Source organism: Tympanuchus pallidicinctus, unplaced genomic scaffold, assembly GCF_026119805.1.
Source record: "Tympanuchus pallidicinctus isolate F22 unplaced genomic scaffold, pur_lepc_1.0 scaffold22, whole genome shotgun sequence".
NCBI classification, from domain to species: domain Eukaryota; kingdom Metazoa; phylum Chordata; class Aves; order Galliformes; family Phasianidae; genus Tympanuchus; species Tympanuchus pallidicinctus.
In genome coordinates this window covers 1,930,687-1,948,374 of record NW_026294739.1, presented here as the reverse complement: position 1 = coordinate 1,948,374, position 17,688 = coordinate 1,930,687, and the positions used below count along the sequence as shown (strand labels likewise).

Below are 17,688 nucleotides of genomic sequence, written 5' to 3'. Positions count from 1 at the left end.
GATTTACTGGGATGCCACTCCTGCCCTCCTGAACTCACATCTGTGCCAGCTGCAGTGCTTCCTGTGCCCTGGGGGAGGGGCACAGCCAGTGTGAGCTCAACAGGGAGCTCCAGGATCAGATCTTAGCTCCTTAACGGTTGTTAGCTCTGTGTGAGCATTGGAGAGAAGCTAACAAAACTAATTAGCTATGGTACAAAGAGAAAGATATTCAGGAAGATAGCATGGAAATATCTCAGAACAGGTAGTGAATGAGGCTATTTCAGTTATGTTTACAAGAAAACAAGGAAATCCATGCCAGATTGACAAGAGAAGCCTTTTAAAATCATTTGGCATCCCGATGGCTTCTCACATGACCTGTCTCCTCAGAACATCATGATCTTCAAACAGTCTCAGCTTGCAGTCTCAGTTACAAATTTAACTTTTGTTGTCCACCAGTGATCTGGCCTACTTAAGTACATGAAAACTGAAACGGTTCAGGGAAAGCCACGTGCCTGCAAGAGTGTGAAGGAGGCTGTGGTGGTGGGTAATGGCTCACTGTCACTGCTGTTTGGTTTTGGTCTCAGGTTTTAGACATGAGCCTATTGTTGCATAGCGTAGGGCAGAAAGTATTGACCACTGCAGGGTTTGGGACACTGGTGGTTTGTTAGATAGACCCACTACGGCAATTTCTTCCTTCCTTCAGTTTGAAAACAGACCCACTAACAACCGACTGCATGAACACAGCTATTCACACACACAAAGCAAAACAGCAACAAAAAACCCAAACACCTTTAGCTAAACATCTCTGTGTGTGTAAATTATAGGGACACCTAATAACAAATACGTTCCATTATCAGTGTCAATGTCTTTTGTGTTGTCTTTCCTTCCAACTCACCGGCACAGCAGGCCTTTTCTTCCTAGCAGCTCTGAAGCTTTGTGGCAGTGATTATTTACCCCGTGTGCATGGCAGTGACTGACTTTTTTTTTAGAAAGCAGGTTTTGACTGGAGGTAGTAAGTTCAGAACACTGAGACCTTAATCTCTTCTCATTGTCAGCAACATTTCTAACATGCTACATCAAAATCCATGAGCAAAATCCACGCTTAGAAAAATTCGTGTCAAAATAGCCATTATTGCACAGGATTGACATGTTTTTTTAATGTGTTCTTGAAGTATAAATATCCAAAGTTTTCATATAATCTCACTTCCATTTATCGATTCCTTTTAAAATCATTTAATAAAAGTACAGTGAATGAACGTAAGAGCGATACAAAATTACATTCATACCCCCAAATGATAACCATCTGGGTGCAAAAGTGGCTTTGACACAAGGTCGATTTTTAAATACATACACGATACCTCAGCATGCTCTGACCTGGTTGTGCTGTCTGTAATTCAGTGTGAGAGCAACACTCACCACACGTATGGGTCAGTGTGCACATGAATGGCATTGAGTAATGTGCTCTGGCTTTAATGGCTGTCTTTGAGACACAGCATTTCTCAATCATAATTAGATACTTCATATGAACTCGGTTCAAAAATAAATGTGTGTTTTCTGCTAGGAATAAAAAGGCTCAAGTGTTATTCAGCTGAAATATCTTGTAGAGATTTCCCCCAGGCGTTCTGTCATTTGTTTTTAGAGTTTTTATCTAAATGCCTCATTAATTGTCTCTTTTTTTTTTTTCCCAAGCAGAAGTAAAACCAGAAGGAAGTGCTTTTTGGAGAGCAATCCTGGTATTCCAGTGCTGAGCTCGGATGGAACTTTTTCAGCACTTCCTTCTGCCTGAGCTCACCTCACTGAGGGTTCCTGCGGCCGTGGAAGCAACGTGCAGACAAGAATCTCTGATGGCAGACACCGGCCAAAGACTTTCACAACTGCTTCACTGTGAAACCAGAAGAAAGGAAAAACATATATGCCATAAAATGATACAAAAACAGATCAGTGTACTCTGGTTTAAAAAAGCAGCTGAGAAAGTACCACCGATCGCTTATCGGGGCACGAACAGCAGCAGTTGCTGGCTTTGTGCTTGACTTCAGGACGTACAAATCACTTGTAGTTCACTGTAGCTGCAGACTCCTTAATTCACTCCTCACAGAGCATAAGGGACTTGCAAAAAATAAATTCTTGCATTATCTTAAATCTTCCCAGGAATCGTAATTGCTAAAGTGCATACTTTGGAGTTGCCCTAAAGCAAGCAAGCTTCTTGGGCATATTCAACTCAGAACTGCTCTCCCTCTTCAGGTATATAGTTTATTGATTTCTTTGTTCCTCTTACACTCATTCCTCCCTGATGCCAGGGCTGCAGCTCCTGAGAACCACCAGTGTGAAACACAGGACCTTGAACTGCACTGTATCTGCCACATGTCAGTCAGCAGTGACAGCCTGTCAACGTACAGAAAAATATCTAAACCAGAGGTAAGCAAAAAGCCAGATGTCTTTGTTTGTACGATCCTGTCCCAAAGGGCCATTTCAATATTTAGTAAGAATCTAGAAATACATTCTCCTTTTTCCCAAAATAAAGTTTTTTTATATTTAAGATCATTCCAGGACCTGTAAAGTACATATCATCTCTTTTTTCTTTAAATCATCTTAAAAGACCAAACCCAAAGAACACTTAGGGTACCACAGTCCATGATCTTTAGCGTGCTACGGAATTCAGCATCCATGGGCTCTGTGTTCCACCCTCAGGACAACTAATGGAGCTCTCATCGAGTCAGTGTTATTTTGGAATGCACTCTTTGCTGTATTGCTATTAGCAGAACAATTTTAGTACTTGTGGTTAATTTTCCTGCCATTTCTCCTCGCTTCTCCTAGCAAGCCTGTCCTTATGTTTCCAGACAGCTATGATAGCAGTTTGTCGACTCCCCGGGTTCTGACCATGTAACAGGCTTGGTATTTATACACACAGTGCTTTGTAGATGAGAAAGATGTTATCATATCCCATAAATGCTGCAACAAACTGTATAAAGAGGACAATACCAACATTTTTTTTTTTCCCATTATGATTTATTCTCTACAATACTTCATTAGAGGATAGAGTTCAATTATTTACACTCAGAAGTTATTATATAGGTAGGAGGCAACCAAGTGTAATACAAAGAATTGGTCTGACATCTGCACTGAAGGTCAAAAGAGGTCTCCTGCTTTAAGGAAATAAATTAACCCCAAAATAACTCAAAACAAAATGACATGTAGTTTCCAGAATACAAACAGAAAACAGCACTAATAGTCAGTGAAGATTGCAGATGTAGGTTAATGTACTATGAAAACAAATTATCCTGTGCAAAGGTTAAAACGATCTCTTAGATTTCTTACAGAATTTGTCTTTATTTCTTATAAATTGTAGATATGTGATATTTTGACCATAAAACCTTCCCAGACTGAAGTGATCTCAGTTGAGATTGACTATTAAACATGAAAAGAAGTAGTTTAAGAACCTCACAGCGGAAACATTCCAACACTGACAGACTCCAGTGATCAAAGACATTCTCCTGCATTTGCTGTAAAACAAAGACAATTCGTACTTGCAGTGAGATTATTTCTCAGCTGTGGCTGTCATGAGAATAAGCCCTTCTAGACCAAAAGGCACTTGCTTCTAAGGATGAGTTAAATCCACATCAAACCAGGTGACAATTGCTTTACAGGGAGTAGTTCTAAACTGCTGTCCCCAGAAAGTAACCACAGAAAAAATGTTGAGTCACTGATTTTTGTTACCTCCATCTGGAGGCAAATCAAAGTGCATTTTGTTTCTAGTTCTCTCCTTTCATCCTTACGCATAGCTGCCACGTAATGATCTAGAAATGGGATTATTTCCCGAGACCACCTGTCCTTGTCATACATTTTTCTGAGCTAATTTCACTAAGTCGACACACTTTTCAACTGATTTCATAGCTGGACCCTTATGGGACTAAAGCTGAGAGGGCCTGTTTCTAACACAGCAGACCAGTGGTTCTGATTTGCTAGCTTCTCTTCTCACTGCAGCAAGACAAGAACACAGTACGTATTTAGAGGCTTTTTTGTTGCTGTTTTTTTAATCCAGACTGAACAGGGAAATGGAAGTGGGAGAGGATAAGGCTTCCCCAGTGCCAAACCACCCAGCCCACCTCAAGCTTATTCAACCATGTCACTCAACCCGAGAATTCTGTTCTTTAAAAAGGACAGCTGACCTTCCCCACTCCACCCCTTCGTCATCCCCTACTCCAATAAAATGAAATCAGGAAAACACTGTACACCGGTGAAGACGCAGAACAGGGCAAATGCTTGAAAAAGAAAAGAAGAGTTGAGAAGCCTGGCACTATATGCCTGCATGACCAGTCTCACTGAGCGTGCTCAGGGGTGAAGTTTTAGCACCATTTTTTTTGCTCTTTTTAAACCTTTATGAAATTAAATTCTAACATAGAACACTTGAACAGTAATGAGTGTAGCCCTATGTATCGTACTGTTTGACAGCTGAACGGTGGTGAATGCTATTGTCCAGAGCTGACCCCGTCCTCCCTCATCACTCCAGGGCACCTGGGAGAGTAATTACAAACTCCTCGAGTTCGTAACAAGACCGATTTATTCTCAGCTGCAGGAAATGGCAAAACAATCCCTTCATCTTCAATTGCTCTTCAACAGCATCGCAAGGGAAAAGCGGCAATTTATAAAAACGACCCAGTACAGGAGGAAAGCTGGGTCAGTATTGCACAGTTATCCAGAACGGGGCTCCCTCCTTTCCCTCACGTCTCTCTTCCCCCCGGCAGCAGGAGGACGGGACACCACCGTGAAGCAAAACCACCCAGGCTTGTTTTCTTCTCTAGGACCAGAAAGAGCAGCAGCACGCAGTCCTGAGCTTCCTACCAGCCTTTTCCCTGCCTCGCCAGGGGTGAATTTCAGGCTCAGAACAGCAGCCAATTTTAAAAGCCATTATTACCACACACAAGCAAACTCTAAAGGTACGTGTGGCCAAATAGCCACCACTCTGTTATACACTTGTATTTTCTTTCCTGATCATTGCTGACCCTCCAGAAATGTTTCCGAATTGTTGGAACTCCAGTAACTTCATTGACAGAGTGTCCCTTAACAACACTGCCAGACAACTGGAGAACACATCTTCCTCTTAGAACAGAGTATTTCTTGCAGTCAATGACAGGAGAAGAAATACAAAGTGCACTTGAGTGTCATACAGTTTAGGGTTTCCCCACTCACTGCCTTGATGTGGTAATGAAAGAGCTGTACAATATATGACCAGCGAAACTACACAGCTTCATACAGCAGGCCCACCATAGATCAGAATACTGACAAATCTCAAGATTGATAGTCATACTAGAGAAAGTGGCTGTCCTATGAAAAGGAAGGTCCCCAAGACAGTTTTCTAAAGAAATTTCAGTCACTTGTCTCCCTTTGTATGACTACAGTCTATTCCCTGCCAACCCCTCCCCACCCCCAGTCAGGCTCTCTTAAAAATTCTTGACACAAAACAGGGCAGTAACAGCAAAGACTGTCCAGGGTACACTCAGGTTACCTTGTCCTTCATGTACACAGCATGACAATTTGCACTCCTACAGGCAAAACTGCATTCTATTTCATAGCAGGCTACATTACAAAGCACCACCTAAAAAACCCAGCGAACTGTAAACCAAAAGGAGTTCTAGGGAATCCATCTACAGCGGGATCTGAGAATCAGAGCCTTCTAGGGCTTACTTCAATAACAGATTCATCCGCAATACCACCCAAAGGATTTTCACATCTTTAAATGCTTTCTGTCTGTGAGGATGGGGTGCTATCCAGCTGTTCAACCCTCTCTGTATTGTAACGTCCACCTGTGATGCGCGGGGACAGCAATCAGCTCTTGGTGCACAACAGATACCAGAGGTTAAAAAAAATTAAAAAGAACCTAAAAAATGTTTTATTGGACTCCGTTGCCCAGGCTGCCAGGGGAATGCTCCTACTTGATCTGGGGGGCTTCCATAAGGAACAACTCAAGCTTCCAGAGTGTCGGTAACAAACGCAAACAGGTCGCTCTGAAGTGGCGCTTTCACTCCTAGAGGTCTTCTGCACCTCACGACAGTTCGTAGGCATGGAGCTCCAATCCAACTAAATCCCCACTTGGAGGGAAGGCTGAGATAAGGCTTGGGCCCCTGAAGTTCTGTCACGCTCTCATCCTCCCCCCAGGTCAGCTGGAAGGCAGACTTGGCAACGGAAGCTAGCATCATAAAATGGTGCAGTAATAGAAGTAACTGGACCAGGAAGAAGAGGCGTCTGCCCCGATGATGTCGTAGCCATTGGCAGCAACTGGGGGGTGGGACTGGTCATGCAGCCGTGTGTCAGGAGTAATGATTGTAGAGGGGAGGGGCATGAAGAGTGCCATTCTGGAAACAATGCTGACGAGAGGCCATGTATTCCGCGTAACTGATTGTCACCTTCTCACTGCGGTACCTGTGGACACAGCATCAGAATAAAAAATGGCAAGAGATCACGCCGCGTGCACTGGATTAAATACGTTCATCCCACGTCACCTTCTGGATCATCCCCAACAGTGAGGAGACACCCCTAGCTTCAACAGCTACTTTGCTTTCCGTCACCTTATGCAATAGCCTGGATAAACTTTACAAGCTTTATTTAGCTTTACTGTGCCAAAAGTTGAGCTCCGTTCAAGATAATCATAACAAAGAGGACTCCTGAAGTGGCATACAGGAAACAAATGATCAACTTGTATTCTTTTTTATCTACTTCCTGCAGAGAAAAAAAAAATGGGGGCATGAAGAATTTGCTGGAAGCGAAGACTCAAAGTTTCAGAGACTAAAGTAGCAGCATTCAAGTATTATTTACTTGTTGGCTGACGTTCATACTTGAAAAGCTAGTGAAAGCAGAGCTGGGTGAAAGGAGATGTATTATAGAGTACGTGTCACTCAGTCCATGTTGTACAAACAGAATTCACAAAACGTGAAGTCCCTTCTGAGAGACCCAGAGGCACTTGTAACACACTGCACGAAAGAACTTAGAGCAGCTGTGAATGACACTGAGTCGCTTCCTCCTGGATATACCTCCTACTGCCTATACCACCTTCTAATGAAAAACTTCATCCTATCCTCTCATTAAAAGACAAAACAAAAGAGCCTGAAACCTACCCACCTCTTTTCCTCCAGAGGTGAGGAACGAGACAAATTACTGTGTTTCCACACAAAACCCGAATGTCCAAATTTTTATTAACAAGGGGAGTTGAAAACAACAGCTGGGAGTGTAGGAAAACAAGCAAACTCTAAAAATCAGCCAGATGTGAGCATGGTTTGGCTGGAAGACAAATCACCTCCATCTATCACCTCCAAACAGCTACACCCTCCACTGATCAGCGTGTTGAGAAAAGGAAGTCTGTTGTGAAAATACAGAAGAATCAGCCTTTTAATAAACCTGCAGCGTTCTGCTTCCTTTGATCTCATGACTGCACTGAAAAGTAGCGAGAGCTTTCTCACAGTTCTAACCTCAATCCTGCACAGACTGAAGACGTTGCACTTCATTCCATACGCATCATCTGCCTAACATGTAGAATTGATTTTGTCTTTCAGCCTCTACCTATCTCCCAACAGAAGCCTGAAGACATACATACACCTGGCCCAAATAAATTGAATCATCCACAAAACGCCATGAAATAAAACTTAAAGGCAACGAATACATCACCTTACCTGGTGAGCTTAATCGTTTTCCTAAAGTCATTGGTAATCGGAGCCTTAAAGCCACCTTTCCTGAGTAAGGAGTCTATGGTCTGGATCTGATCCCAGTCTGATGAAAAAGAAACACAAGGGATACTTTTCAACATAAAAATGACTTCTGAAGAAAAGAGGAGATGCATTAAAAGGCCGCTAGAGAAGCGAACAACTAAACAGGAAATTCTGAACTTAAGAAATGCCAGTGCCAAACTGGGCGTACACGATCTTATGCATGCACATTACCTGCACATGCCAATCCCTTTTAACTCATATTTGAACTGCAGTGGTCTATAAAAACAGTAATCCCATTTTTTCCATATGACCTCTCTTCTTACAAAGGTCCGTGCCTTGCCTCTGTTGCAGAGACGCCAGACTGTTTTATCACGTGCCACTCAGTTTTAGCTCTTAAGACTTAAAGTAAGGTAATACTTAGCTTTACACAGACAAATTGGGATCAGCCTGATGCTCTAGTGATAGCACAGTGCACTGCTATGTGAGAGATCAGAGTTAAAATTCCTACCTTAGTCTTTTGCCCCAGAGCCAGGAGGATGCGACCACTCCACTCTGCTAGGTGGAGGAAAGGAGGCAATATTTTGAGCAGTTACCATGGTGACCACTACTATATTTGAGTGGGAAGTGTGCTCCAGAGGGGCCCTGTTTCCTGCCCTCATCTGGAGGATGCTACTTTAGCAACAATGAGGAGGAAAGGAACTCTCCTGTTGGTACTGTGCAGTCTGCAGTTATCCTAGTTGGTGGAAGAAACATAGAAGAGGAAAGATGCAATGCTAAATGAAGCTGGAAGTTCCATATTTTGAGATCCTCTATTTCTTAAGCCCTAAAACATTTTTTTTTACACTAAGATAAAACTGTGCACAGATGTGGGATGAGAGAAAGGCCAGATGAAAGCCCAACAGCAGCTGTATCAGGTGTCAGTTATCCAGATTAAGCCTGGTGGATCCAAGGCACCACTATGAGGAGACCATTGCAATCCAAACCCAAAATCCACAGATCTATGTTACCCAATTCTGTGACACAGCATACTGACATCTTTAGCTGTCATCTCAAACCCACCTTGTTCCTTAGCAACCTCAGGTAAATACGTGGCTGTGCGTTTGACACCTTTCTCATTGATGAACTCTATTCTGATCCCATGGATCCCAACCTATAGATGGAAACGAATAGCCAAATAAGAGGTGTTTGCTACCATCACCACAGTTAACGATTGATTTTTCATTCATGCAACACTGTGCATTTCTCTACCACTGGCCTCCCTGCCACCTCTCCAAAAGAAAGCCTTCTCAGAAGTCTGGCTGTTTGCCATCTCTCACACTGGTCCAGCAAGACAAGAATCTAACAAAGACTGGTATCTAAGCTAGCCCAACCACAAAGTCTATGCATAAAAATATTCCTTGAGCTAAGCATACTTCTATATAAAATGTCCCAAACGTGTTTCTTATATGTCAGGTTTTAACTATCTTTTATTCCTGATTTCTGTTTACAGCATCAAAGCACTTCCCAGGCCTTTACATATATATATGCACACACCTAAACCTACTTCCTATTGGACCAAATCCATAAAATACTTTCTTTGCCACTTGTACTGCCATTCAGATCCCCTCCCAACCAATGTCATACTATCAGCCCATCATCCTCCTCCCTTCTCCTTTCCCAGCCCCACGTTTCTATGCCCAGTTTGGTTCCCCATACACCCCTGTAACGAAGGAGACACATCACTATGTACTAACCCGAACCCGAACGGAACGAGTGATGCAGAGTTCCAAATGCACCTGTTCTCACCTCCCAGTCCAAGTAGTCACTGGCATCCTCAAAGTTAGTGAGGAGGGAGACAGAGCAGAAGAGTTTGGGCAGCTCCTCGCGGGTCAGGGGTGGAAATCGGCTGTCCTTAAGTGCACTAAGGGAAGAGAAGATATATTGCCTAATCTGAACGCTCAGTGAAACCCTCAGATGCTCAGCTGTGCCTTGTAGATTACACCTCTTTGAAATCTACTTTTTCTTTTTTAATTTGCCACTGCAGATAAAGTGATTTGCACCTATTCATGACTAGTTACAAGCCTCCTGATGCTGTCTTCCACTTACTGCAAGTGGAGAGAAGTCAGGGGCCAGATGACACATCAAAACTCCTAGTATATAAGACAGATTCAACGTTAGCTTTAAAATGTTGACCAGAATTCACCTGGTGCAAATCTGTTCCCCTACATCCTGATGCATTACCTCCCCCTAAATATCACACAATTCTCATGTCGAATTTGCTGTGAAGCGTATTAAAATTAACTATGTTAACCCAATAAAATGACTTAACTTTGAATCCTCATAGATCCTCAGCAAGTTAAACTACTTTATTTGATTTTCAACATAGTTACCTGGTTAATGTGTATTCCCTGAGTCCTGAGTGAAGGTTCATGGCTGAAAAGGTCCCAATACAGCCACGAAGCCGCTTGTCTCGCCCCGTCTTCCACGTCACAAAGAGTGGACTGGAAAGGCAAGAAACAAGAAATACTTCACTCTCCAGAGACAGACCTTTCAGGGGAAACAACAGGTACAGAAGAGCATGTATGCACACGCTTCCTTTCTCATCCTCTCTGCAATAAATCCTATCAGGCATGCCTTCTCAACCAGCCGCCTAGCAATATAAATGAAAAAGACATTTCCAAATGCAAAATGCATTTCTCCTCACTCCTTTCCAGCACACTTCCTTATCTCCACCAGCACCTTCCTTTCTAGACCACACAATTTTCTGATGAGTAAGATTTGACCCCACTCACTAAGCATTATGAGAAACAACCTCACCAGCATCTGGTAGCCTACATGACAACCAAAACTCATACAGAGATGAAAATTAGATTACTCATTTGTAGCACCTCTGAAAATGAAAGACCTTGAATGGTTTGCATTCCACAGACCATCAGTAATTCAAGTTTGCAAGAGAAGAATAAAACCACTGCATTGTTCCAACCCCAAAATGCATTTTCCCCATCTACTCATAGATTTACAGGCATAACAGTAGATTCTCGAAGTCAGCAGGCTCATTTCAATCTATTAAGCCAACAGCCACAATAAAACCCTCAGAAAACATGGAATTTTTAACAATAATATTCAAAAGAGCTCTGCAAAGACGTAAACAGATAAAGACGATGAATACCAGGGGCAAAAAGTTCACTTGTACAGAAGGGAGTGAAATTGCAGACAGCTGGAGAGAGAAACGGGAAAGAAAGGATAATGGTGGCTGAAGCTCTACAAAAATGTTGGAACAGCTGGAAAATCGTGCAAGGCAACTGATGATGCTGATCTAATGGTAAAAACAGGGTAACTGAGCTTACTTGTTATATTACAGAGTATCAAATGCAAGAAGTGGTCACTCAGAATTCAAACGAACCCAAACGTAAGGGAGAAAGTTGGTCATCAGTGAGACCAAACGTGTGGATTCCTACTGGACTTCATGATGATACGACAGGAAAACGCACAATGTTAAGAAAAGCTTTTTCTGAAATCAAAGAGGTATTACCAAGAGTTCCAGAACTCAGGCAGAGCTCCTGAAGACAGGACTGATTCTACATCCAAGCAGACGCAATACGTTTCCTCAAACTCTTGAAGCAACGCATTTTTGCAGTAAATGACACAAAAAATACGGAGGGATTCTGTTTGGATACCAAAATCAGCATGGAGAGGGGATGATTTCTCAAACACAGGCAAACAGATAAAAAAATCAGAACCTTTTACGACTCGCAGTGAGAAAGCAATGTCCAGCGCTGTTACCTGGAGCAACAACAGAACCACAAAACCAGATCACAGCACAGACCCAGCATTCAGGATCTAATTACCAGCTGTGACCAACAGCAGAAATGCCACCCTAAAGAGCAAACAGGCTTTAGGAAGTACTTTGCCCACAGAGGAAATGGAAACATTCTCCAGCAACCATCAGCCACCTCGTGGCTGTGTGATCGAGGAGGGGAGTTACTGCTCTCATTTTCCAACGACACTTCAAGGTACTTTCAGGATATCATTCCTCTCTATTTTCATCCAACCACCATATGTTGAAACAGAAAACAGACACAGAGCTAAGGAAATACATGACAAAGCTTACTGTTAAAAAAAAAAAAGGCAGTGAGCTTACAGAGGAGATTTCTGAGACTCATTATTGTCACAAGCTCGGTGAGAATTTAGCTTAATCTAATTAAACTTTTGGAACAATTACTTCGCCCAAACAGAAGAAAAGGAAGGGAGAAGATGAAAAGCACTGCTGACAGAATACAAATGTAAATTCCTTCTCTTCTTGGATTCACATCACAGGTTCACATTTCCAGTTCACCTCTTTCTACTTTAAAAAAGTTTCCACTGAGCTGTGACACGGCTTTCTACATTTATAATAGAAGAGATATTACCAAGAAGGACAAGATAATTACATCCAGGAGGCCATCATATTTTTAAAAAATCTCATTTTTAACAGGTTTTGACTGTGGTCATAACAACCGAGGCATAAACAACGTGTCTCATTTCAAACAAGTTGATAAAATTGCACTGTTTTAGTTCTTCACCGTATAAAAGACGTTTCTTAATGTGAGGAATAAATGCTTTTAGCAAATTACAGGCACTGACGACAGGAATTGTTCTACAGCCCATTCCAGAAAAGTGCCTTTCCTTTACATCTTCAGAGAAATCTCAATAATCTTTCGCCCACAGTCACCCAAGAGCACGTTCTGATCCTCTGCAGCCATACCCCCACGAGATCAGGGCAGCCACTTCCCTCTGGCCACAGCTCCCTATCCATGCACTGTGCTCTGAGCAGGCTGTGCTGAGTGCAGGGCAGCTACAATGGGAGTTAAAGTAGCAAAACGTGGGATGTTGGAAGCAGTATGGAGCTCCCATGACAGGAAGAACTGTTGTAGTACAGACGTCACAATGCATGTATGTTATTTTTCCTGCGTGGCAACTAGGAACTCGCACGGTTTTGTTCTGAAAACAAAACAAAAGTTCTGAAGTCAAAGAAGGAAGCAATTAACTATTTCAAAACCATCATTTTCTCAGTAAGTTGAATAACAAAGGCAGTATTTTCTTTGTTTGCCGAGTTAATGCAGAGCTGACCACCTTTTCTACTCCCATCTGCGAACGCCTGTTAGTGTGTGTGCAAGGTGCTGTGCCCCACAGGAACCCATCAGCACCACCACAACCACCCACGTGTGCACCGACCCTCCCTGGCTGACCAGCACTTCCAGCTGATTTCAGACCATAACAGTTACAGTTACGACAGCACACTCCTTATTTGGGATCCCAACCATCACAAGCACTGCCTTGGGGGTTCAGCTCCGAAAGATCTGCTGTCTGAGAAACAGCTCAGGAGAAACCTGGGCAGCTCTGTTCCTTCCATCAGCATTCTGCTTCTTGTCTCTCCCGAGGGACTTCTGCTGGATATATCTTTGGTTTTGCTGGAGCGATGATTTAAAGGCCTTCAAATTTATCAGCGCTGGAACGCTCAGTGAATTTTAACTTCTCAAATGGGGGCTCACAATTCAAGCAGCCAACATTTCTGAAACAAGGCCCCTTGTGAAACTCATCAACAGAAAAGTGATCTAATGCCGAAAAAATGAAGCCATATAAAAATAATCTCTTACTGATTACGGAACAGAATGCCACCACCTTTGCATTTCAAGCAACAAAATGAACAAATCATGCTCCTTTTAGAAAACAACAATTAGTTCAGGTATGAGAAACATCAGCAGGCAGATTTCAGTCTGGGGATGCCCTGCAGCTATTCTGTACTCCAATCCAGAGTCTGTCTCCATTCACTTGTTCTTACAACATTAAACAGCTTAGCCTGCAGTAGCATTCAGAGCATGTACCTATAATCCTGCTGGGATAATAACTGCATGGATACACAACCTACATCCACGGTGACAGCCAGTGAGGTGGGGAGATGCTCACTGCAAGGAAAAGTCCTTGACCTCTTTAAGCTGCTGTTCCTTTACATCAGTTTAAAATTCACTCATTTAAATTAAGGGTGGCAACACCTTCCTATTTGATCTGTTGTTCTGGAGGCGGCCCCTTGAGGGGCATCAGAAGTTCTATTTGCCATTGATGTTTTCCACATAATTCTTCATCCAAACATTTTAATGACATTAACATTTCCACACCCACACATTCAACCTTCAGATAAGCATTAGGTAAATCGCACCAAAGAGAAATGCCATGTAACTTTCAGAAATCCTGCTCCTTGCTTCTTCTCATACCCACCTCCTTTCTTCTTAACCTTGCTATCATCCTTGAAAGTGAACTCCCAATTTTTCCCCATATTGTCCAGCCAGCACCATCTCAATAATTGTCAGATTTCAGTTCCACAGCTTGAAAATGTTCGCTTCCCCTCCCTACTAAATCCATTAGCTTGGGTAACAGAACACACCCTTGTGTGTGTCCTTGTCCAATTCTCTCTAGCTCAGCTGCTGTTTTGAGATCAGCCAGAAACTTGCTTCAACTGCTTACTTCACTCCTTTCCCAATCCGCCAGCAGAAGAAAGTCCCTTCCCTTGTCCTCAGTGCCTGGTATCAGAGGCAGAACACTCTTCAAATTAATTACTTTATTTCGTTGCTTTCTGTCAACTGTTTAATTTCAGCTTCAGTTGTTTCAGTAGAATTTTATTAAGGCATGGTGTGGTTAATTACTTGCAGAGCAAGAAGCCTTACAACGAAGAGAGCCAACAGCAGCAGTGTTATCACGAGGTGGACCTGCACTCCTCAATAAAAGCACGGATGGCCTCATGCAGTGCGTCAGACCACGAGCCAAAGCAGCAACGTAACTCCTCACATCCCTGCCCAGCCTGCCTCTAAGACTAGGCCTATTCTCACGTGAACACCATGCCAGAGCTCCGCTCAAATCCACCAACTTCAACAGAGTATCTTTACTCTCTCACCCAGCTACAGGGCATCCTTCCTGCGCCTGGTAGGCTGAGCAGAACGTCCCCTTCCTCCCTCTGCCCAGAGGAAACCCAGCCGCCCCCCCGCACCCCGACCCCATCACAGCTCTGAGCGCCGCTTCCTCCGCTTTCCTCCCGCACACCATTTACTCACTAGGGGTCATTGGTAAATCGAGGAAGTCGTGGCTGAGGGAAACCGTAGAGATGACAGTAGAGTACATCGAAGCAGTAGCAGCACATCTCCGCTGTCACCACCAGGTTCTTGGTGCTATTGGCAGTTCCATTGGGCCGAGTAAGCGGGCTCAGAGCTCCTGAAGTGGGATTCATTCGAGTAATTGGGGAATTTCCTGGGCCCAAAGTCAAGTCAGATACGTTCTCCCTTCCATTATTCCCATCTGTGTGCTGGTGGTTCTGAAGAGGACCTGAACTGGAGCCTGGTACAGTTGTGGCCTGATTCCCATGACTGTGCGTTCCGCTCCCAGACAACTTGGGCTTCTTTACCCCACAACAGCCAGCTGCCAGCTTGGGCTCAAGGGGAGGAACACAGCGTCTTTTTCCCATCCTGCTTCAAAACTTGCTGCCTGAAGCACTTGCAGAACCCTGGAAAGGAGGAAGGAAATAAAATAAGCACTACACAAAATAGTTTCTAGTGGAAAACCAACAGCTGCTTCTTTGCCTATCAAAATTGTCAGCTTTGCTTTTCCAACAAAAAGCAGAAGAAAATCCCTCCAATGTGCAACTTGCCCCATGCCTCTAGCACAGAGGGAAAACCAATCCAAGCAAGCAGAATAAGTACATCTACATGTGAATCAAGAGTAATAGACAAGAGGAAATTGTGCTTCTGAGCTGTTGGGACAGTTTGCCAAACACTTTGAAAATAGGCAGCTTATCACAAAAACAAACATTGCAACAAAAAACAACCACACCACCAGAACCAGCCTTCCCATAAAGGGAGGGAAGCTGGGAAGAGTGAAAGGGAGAAAAAAAAAAAAAAAAAAAAAAAAAAAAGACTTGGGACTATACATCTCATTCAATAATCTTGCAGACCATCCGTTCCCTCCAGATAATGGCTACACCAATGGCAAACTGCTCCACCTCCCTTCCTCCTTCAGCAGCAGGGTGACAACTCCTTTGGCCTACACCCCAGGGTTTGGGTTCCCAGGGCTGCTGCCCTCACTACAAAGCAGCCCAAGCAGGGCACAGGGAAAACTACGAGCTCTGAACAACTGCTCTGTGAAGAACAGACTGCTGCCCAGACCCCAGGAGCCAGCACCTGCGTTAGCTTTCTAGGACTAATGAAATCAGCAGCGCCCAGAAGCAGACAGACGAGGTCAAGATACACAGGAGAGGAAGAGCTGAAGATAAGCACAGCCTAAGAGGAGGGAAGTGGTAAGTGCAGAAAGCAGATACGTGCATAGAAAAAGCAGAACTGATAGAGAACACCAACTCAGACAGCACGAGAAGGGATGGGACAGAGGGAGGAAAGCATATGCAGATTCTCAAGGACCACACATCCAGTGGAGGAATTTATTGACTGTAATGCCGCCATCACTGTGAGATCTGGGCGCACAAAGGGAAAAACAGACCCCTATTTATCAAACAGGGCTAAAAGAGCCGACGTCAAAGTCACACAGAGTACCACGAAGACCTGGAAGTCACATCCAGCTCCTGGAGCACCAGGCTGCTGCCTCAAGCACCGCATCGCCCATCTCTCAGCTGTTCCAAATAACTCATTTGCGAACCCAGAGCCCTTACAGGGGAAACCCCAAACCCACACAGACGCACAGCAGTTCCTGCCCCGGCAGCTCCCTTCCTTCTGTGCCGCTGCCACATCGCCGGCTGCACCCGGCAGCTCCCCGGCACGGCGTCAACGGGACGCGCGGATTGACAGATGTTCGCTCTGCCTAAAAAACCCTCGACCCGACCTTTTCCGAGGATAACCCGCATAGGGCACGGCGACCTAAAGGAGCCAACCCGCTTCCTCCGAGCTCTGCCTCGGGGACCGAAGACAACAAACAGGAAGAAGAAAAGTTGTGCCGCAGCAGCCAAGGCAGAGCGGCTCAGCCGGTCCGCACACGGCAAAGCGCCGCGCCCGCCCTTCGATCGCTCGCTCTTCGTCGAGCACCGGCGCTGTCCCGGCAGCGGGCTCGACCCGAGGCAGCCCCCCGGCCCCTCCTCACCCCTCCCGGAGGGCGGCACGGAGCCGCACACAGACGGACCGCCGGACCTCGCCGGGCCCACGGCGCGGCGGACGCCGGCCTGCGGGACTCCCGGCTCCAGCCCGGCCGCTGCGGGGCGCTGTGGGACGCGGCCCCGGTGCCGGGCGGCCCTGCCCAACCTCGCGGCAGCGGCGGCGGCGGCTGCCCACCTCCTGCCCCGTCCCGGGCCGGGCGCGCTCCGCCTCTCCCCTCCTCAGCCCAATCGCCGCCGCCGCTGCTGCCCCGCCGCCGCCGCCGCCTGCCCCGGCTGCCGCCTCATGGAGCCATGGGCCCTGGCGAGGCTCCCCAGAGAAGCGGGCCCGGCGGGCGTGAGGGCGGGCAGGACCCGCCGGGAGCCGCGCTTCCCGGGGCCGGCGGCAGCGAGGGGAGCTGGAGGACTGGAGCGAGGCCGAGGGAAGGTCCTCCGCGCTCCCGGCAGCCTCCTCCCCGCCTGTGAGGTAATGAGGGAAAAATGCACATAGTCCGCCAGCTTCCCGTCGGCCCCGCGGCAGCGGAGCGACCATAGAGAACAGAGGGCGCTCTGCCCGCCTCATAACCATAGATACGCCGACTTCCGCTCCGCGCCGGGGACGGCCTCCTTCCGCGTCACGTGACGGGCCGCACGTGCGAGAACAAACAGCGTCGGGGGCGGGGGGGACCGCGGGAGGGCGGGGCCTCAGCGGCAGGGAGCTCCTACGCCCCCGTCCGCGCGTCCACCCCGTGGGGCGGAGGGGAGGGGGGGAGGGGGAGGAAATACCCTGGTCACGTGGCGGGGATACCGCTCTCCCATTGGTTAGCGGCCGGCGTGACGGCACCGCGGAGGAGGGATGCGGGGCTGTGGGAAAACCATTCCGCGGCGGCGCGCGGGGAGCCGTGCGCTCTGCTTCACGAGCCCGCGGGCGGG

At 45.9% G+C, this 17,688-nt stretch overlaps 1 protein-coding gene across 4 annotated transcripts; it reads right to left on the bottom strand.

The window, feature by feature from the left end:
* Positions 1–2,963: 2,963 nt before the first annotated feature.
* Positions 2,964–17,351, bottom strand: AMMECR1L (AMMECR1 like). Of its 4 annotated transcripts, none has more exons than XM_052686039.1 (7): positions 16,955–17,343; positions 14,741–15,186; positions 10,046–10,156; positions 9,462–9,576; positions 8,736–8,826; positions 7,641–7,737; positions 2,964–6,396 (listed from the first exon to the last, which is right to left on the bottom strand). In XM_052686039.1, exons 2-7 carry the CDS (start codon positions 15,145–15,147, stop codon positions 6,285–6,287), a joined length of 933 nt encoding a protein of 310 aa, XP_052541999.1. In that variant the 5' UTR covers positions 15,148–15,186; positions 16,955–17,343; the 3' UTR covers positions 2,964–6,284. The 4 variants fall into 4 exon arrangements, 3 of the variants coding, with proteins under 3 accessions (XP_052541999.1, XP_052542000.1, XP_052542002.1); XM_052686040.1 differs by lacking the exon at positions 16,955–17,343 and adding an exon at positions 16,767–16,882; XR_008207567.1 differs by having other exon boundaries at positions 6,298–6,396; positions 8,185–8,826; positions 16,955–17,351.
* Between the last annotated feature and the right edge of the window lie 337 nt (positions 17,352–17,688).

Coding starts and splice junctions, on each gene's coding strand:
- AMMECR1L (XM_052686039.1), bottom strand. CDS start 15,147: ATGGGAAAAAGACGCTGTGTTCCTCCCCTTGAGCCCAAGCTGGCAGCT. Junction 9,577..10,045: donor AGGGAATACACATTAACCAG/GTAACTATGTTG, acceptor CTCTTCCCTTAG/TGCACTTAAGGACAGCCGAT. Junction 6,397..7,640: donor AAAACGATTAAGCTCACCAG/GTAAGGTGATGT, acceptor CTGTGTCCACAG/GTACCGCAGTGAGAAGGTGA.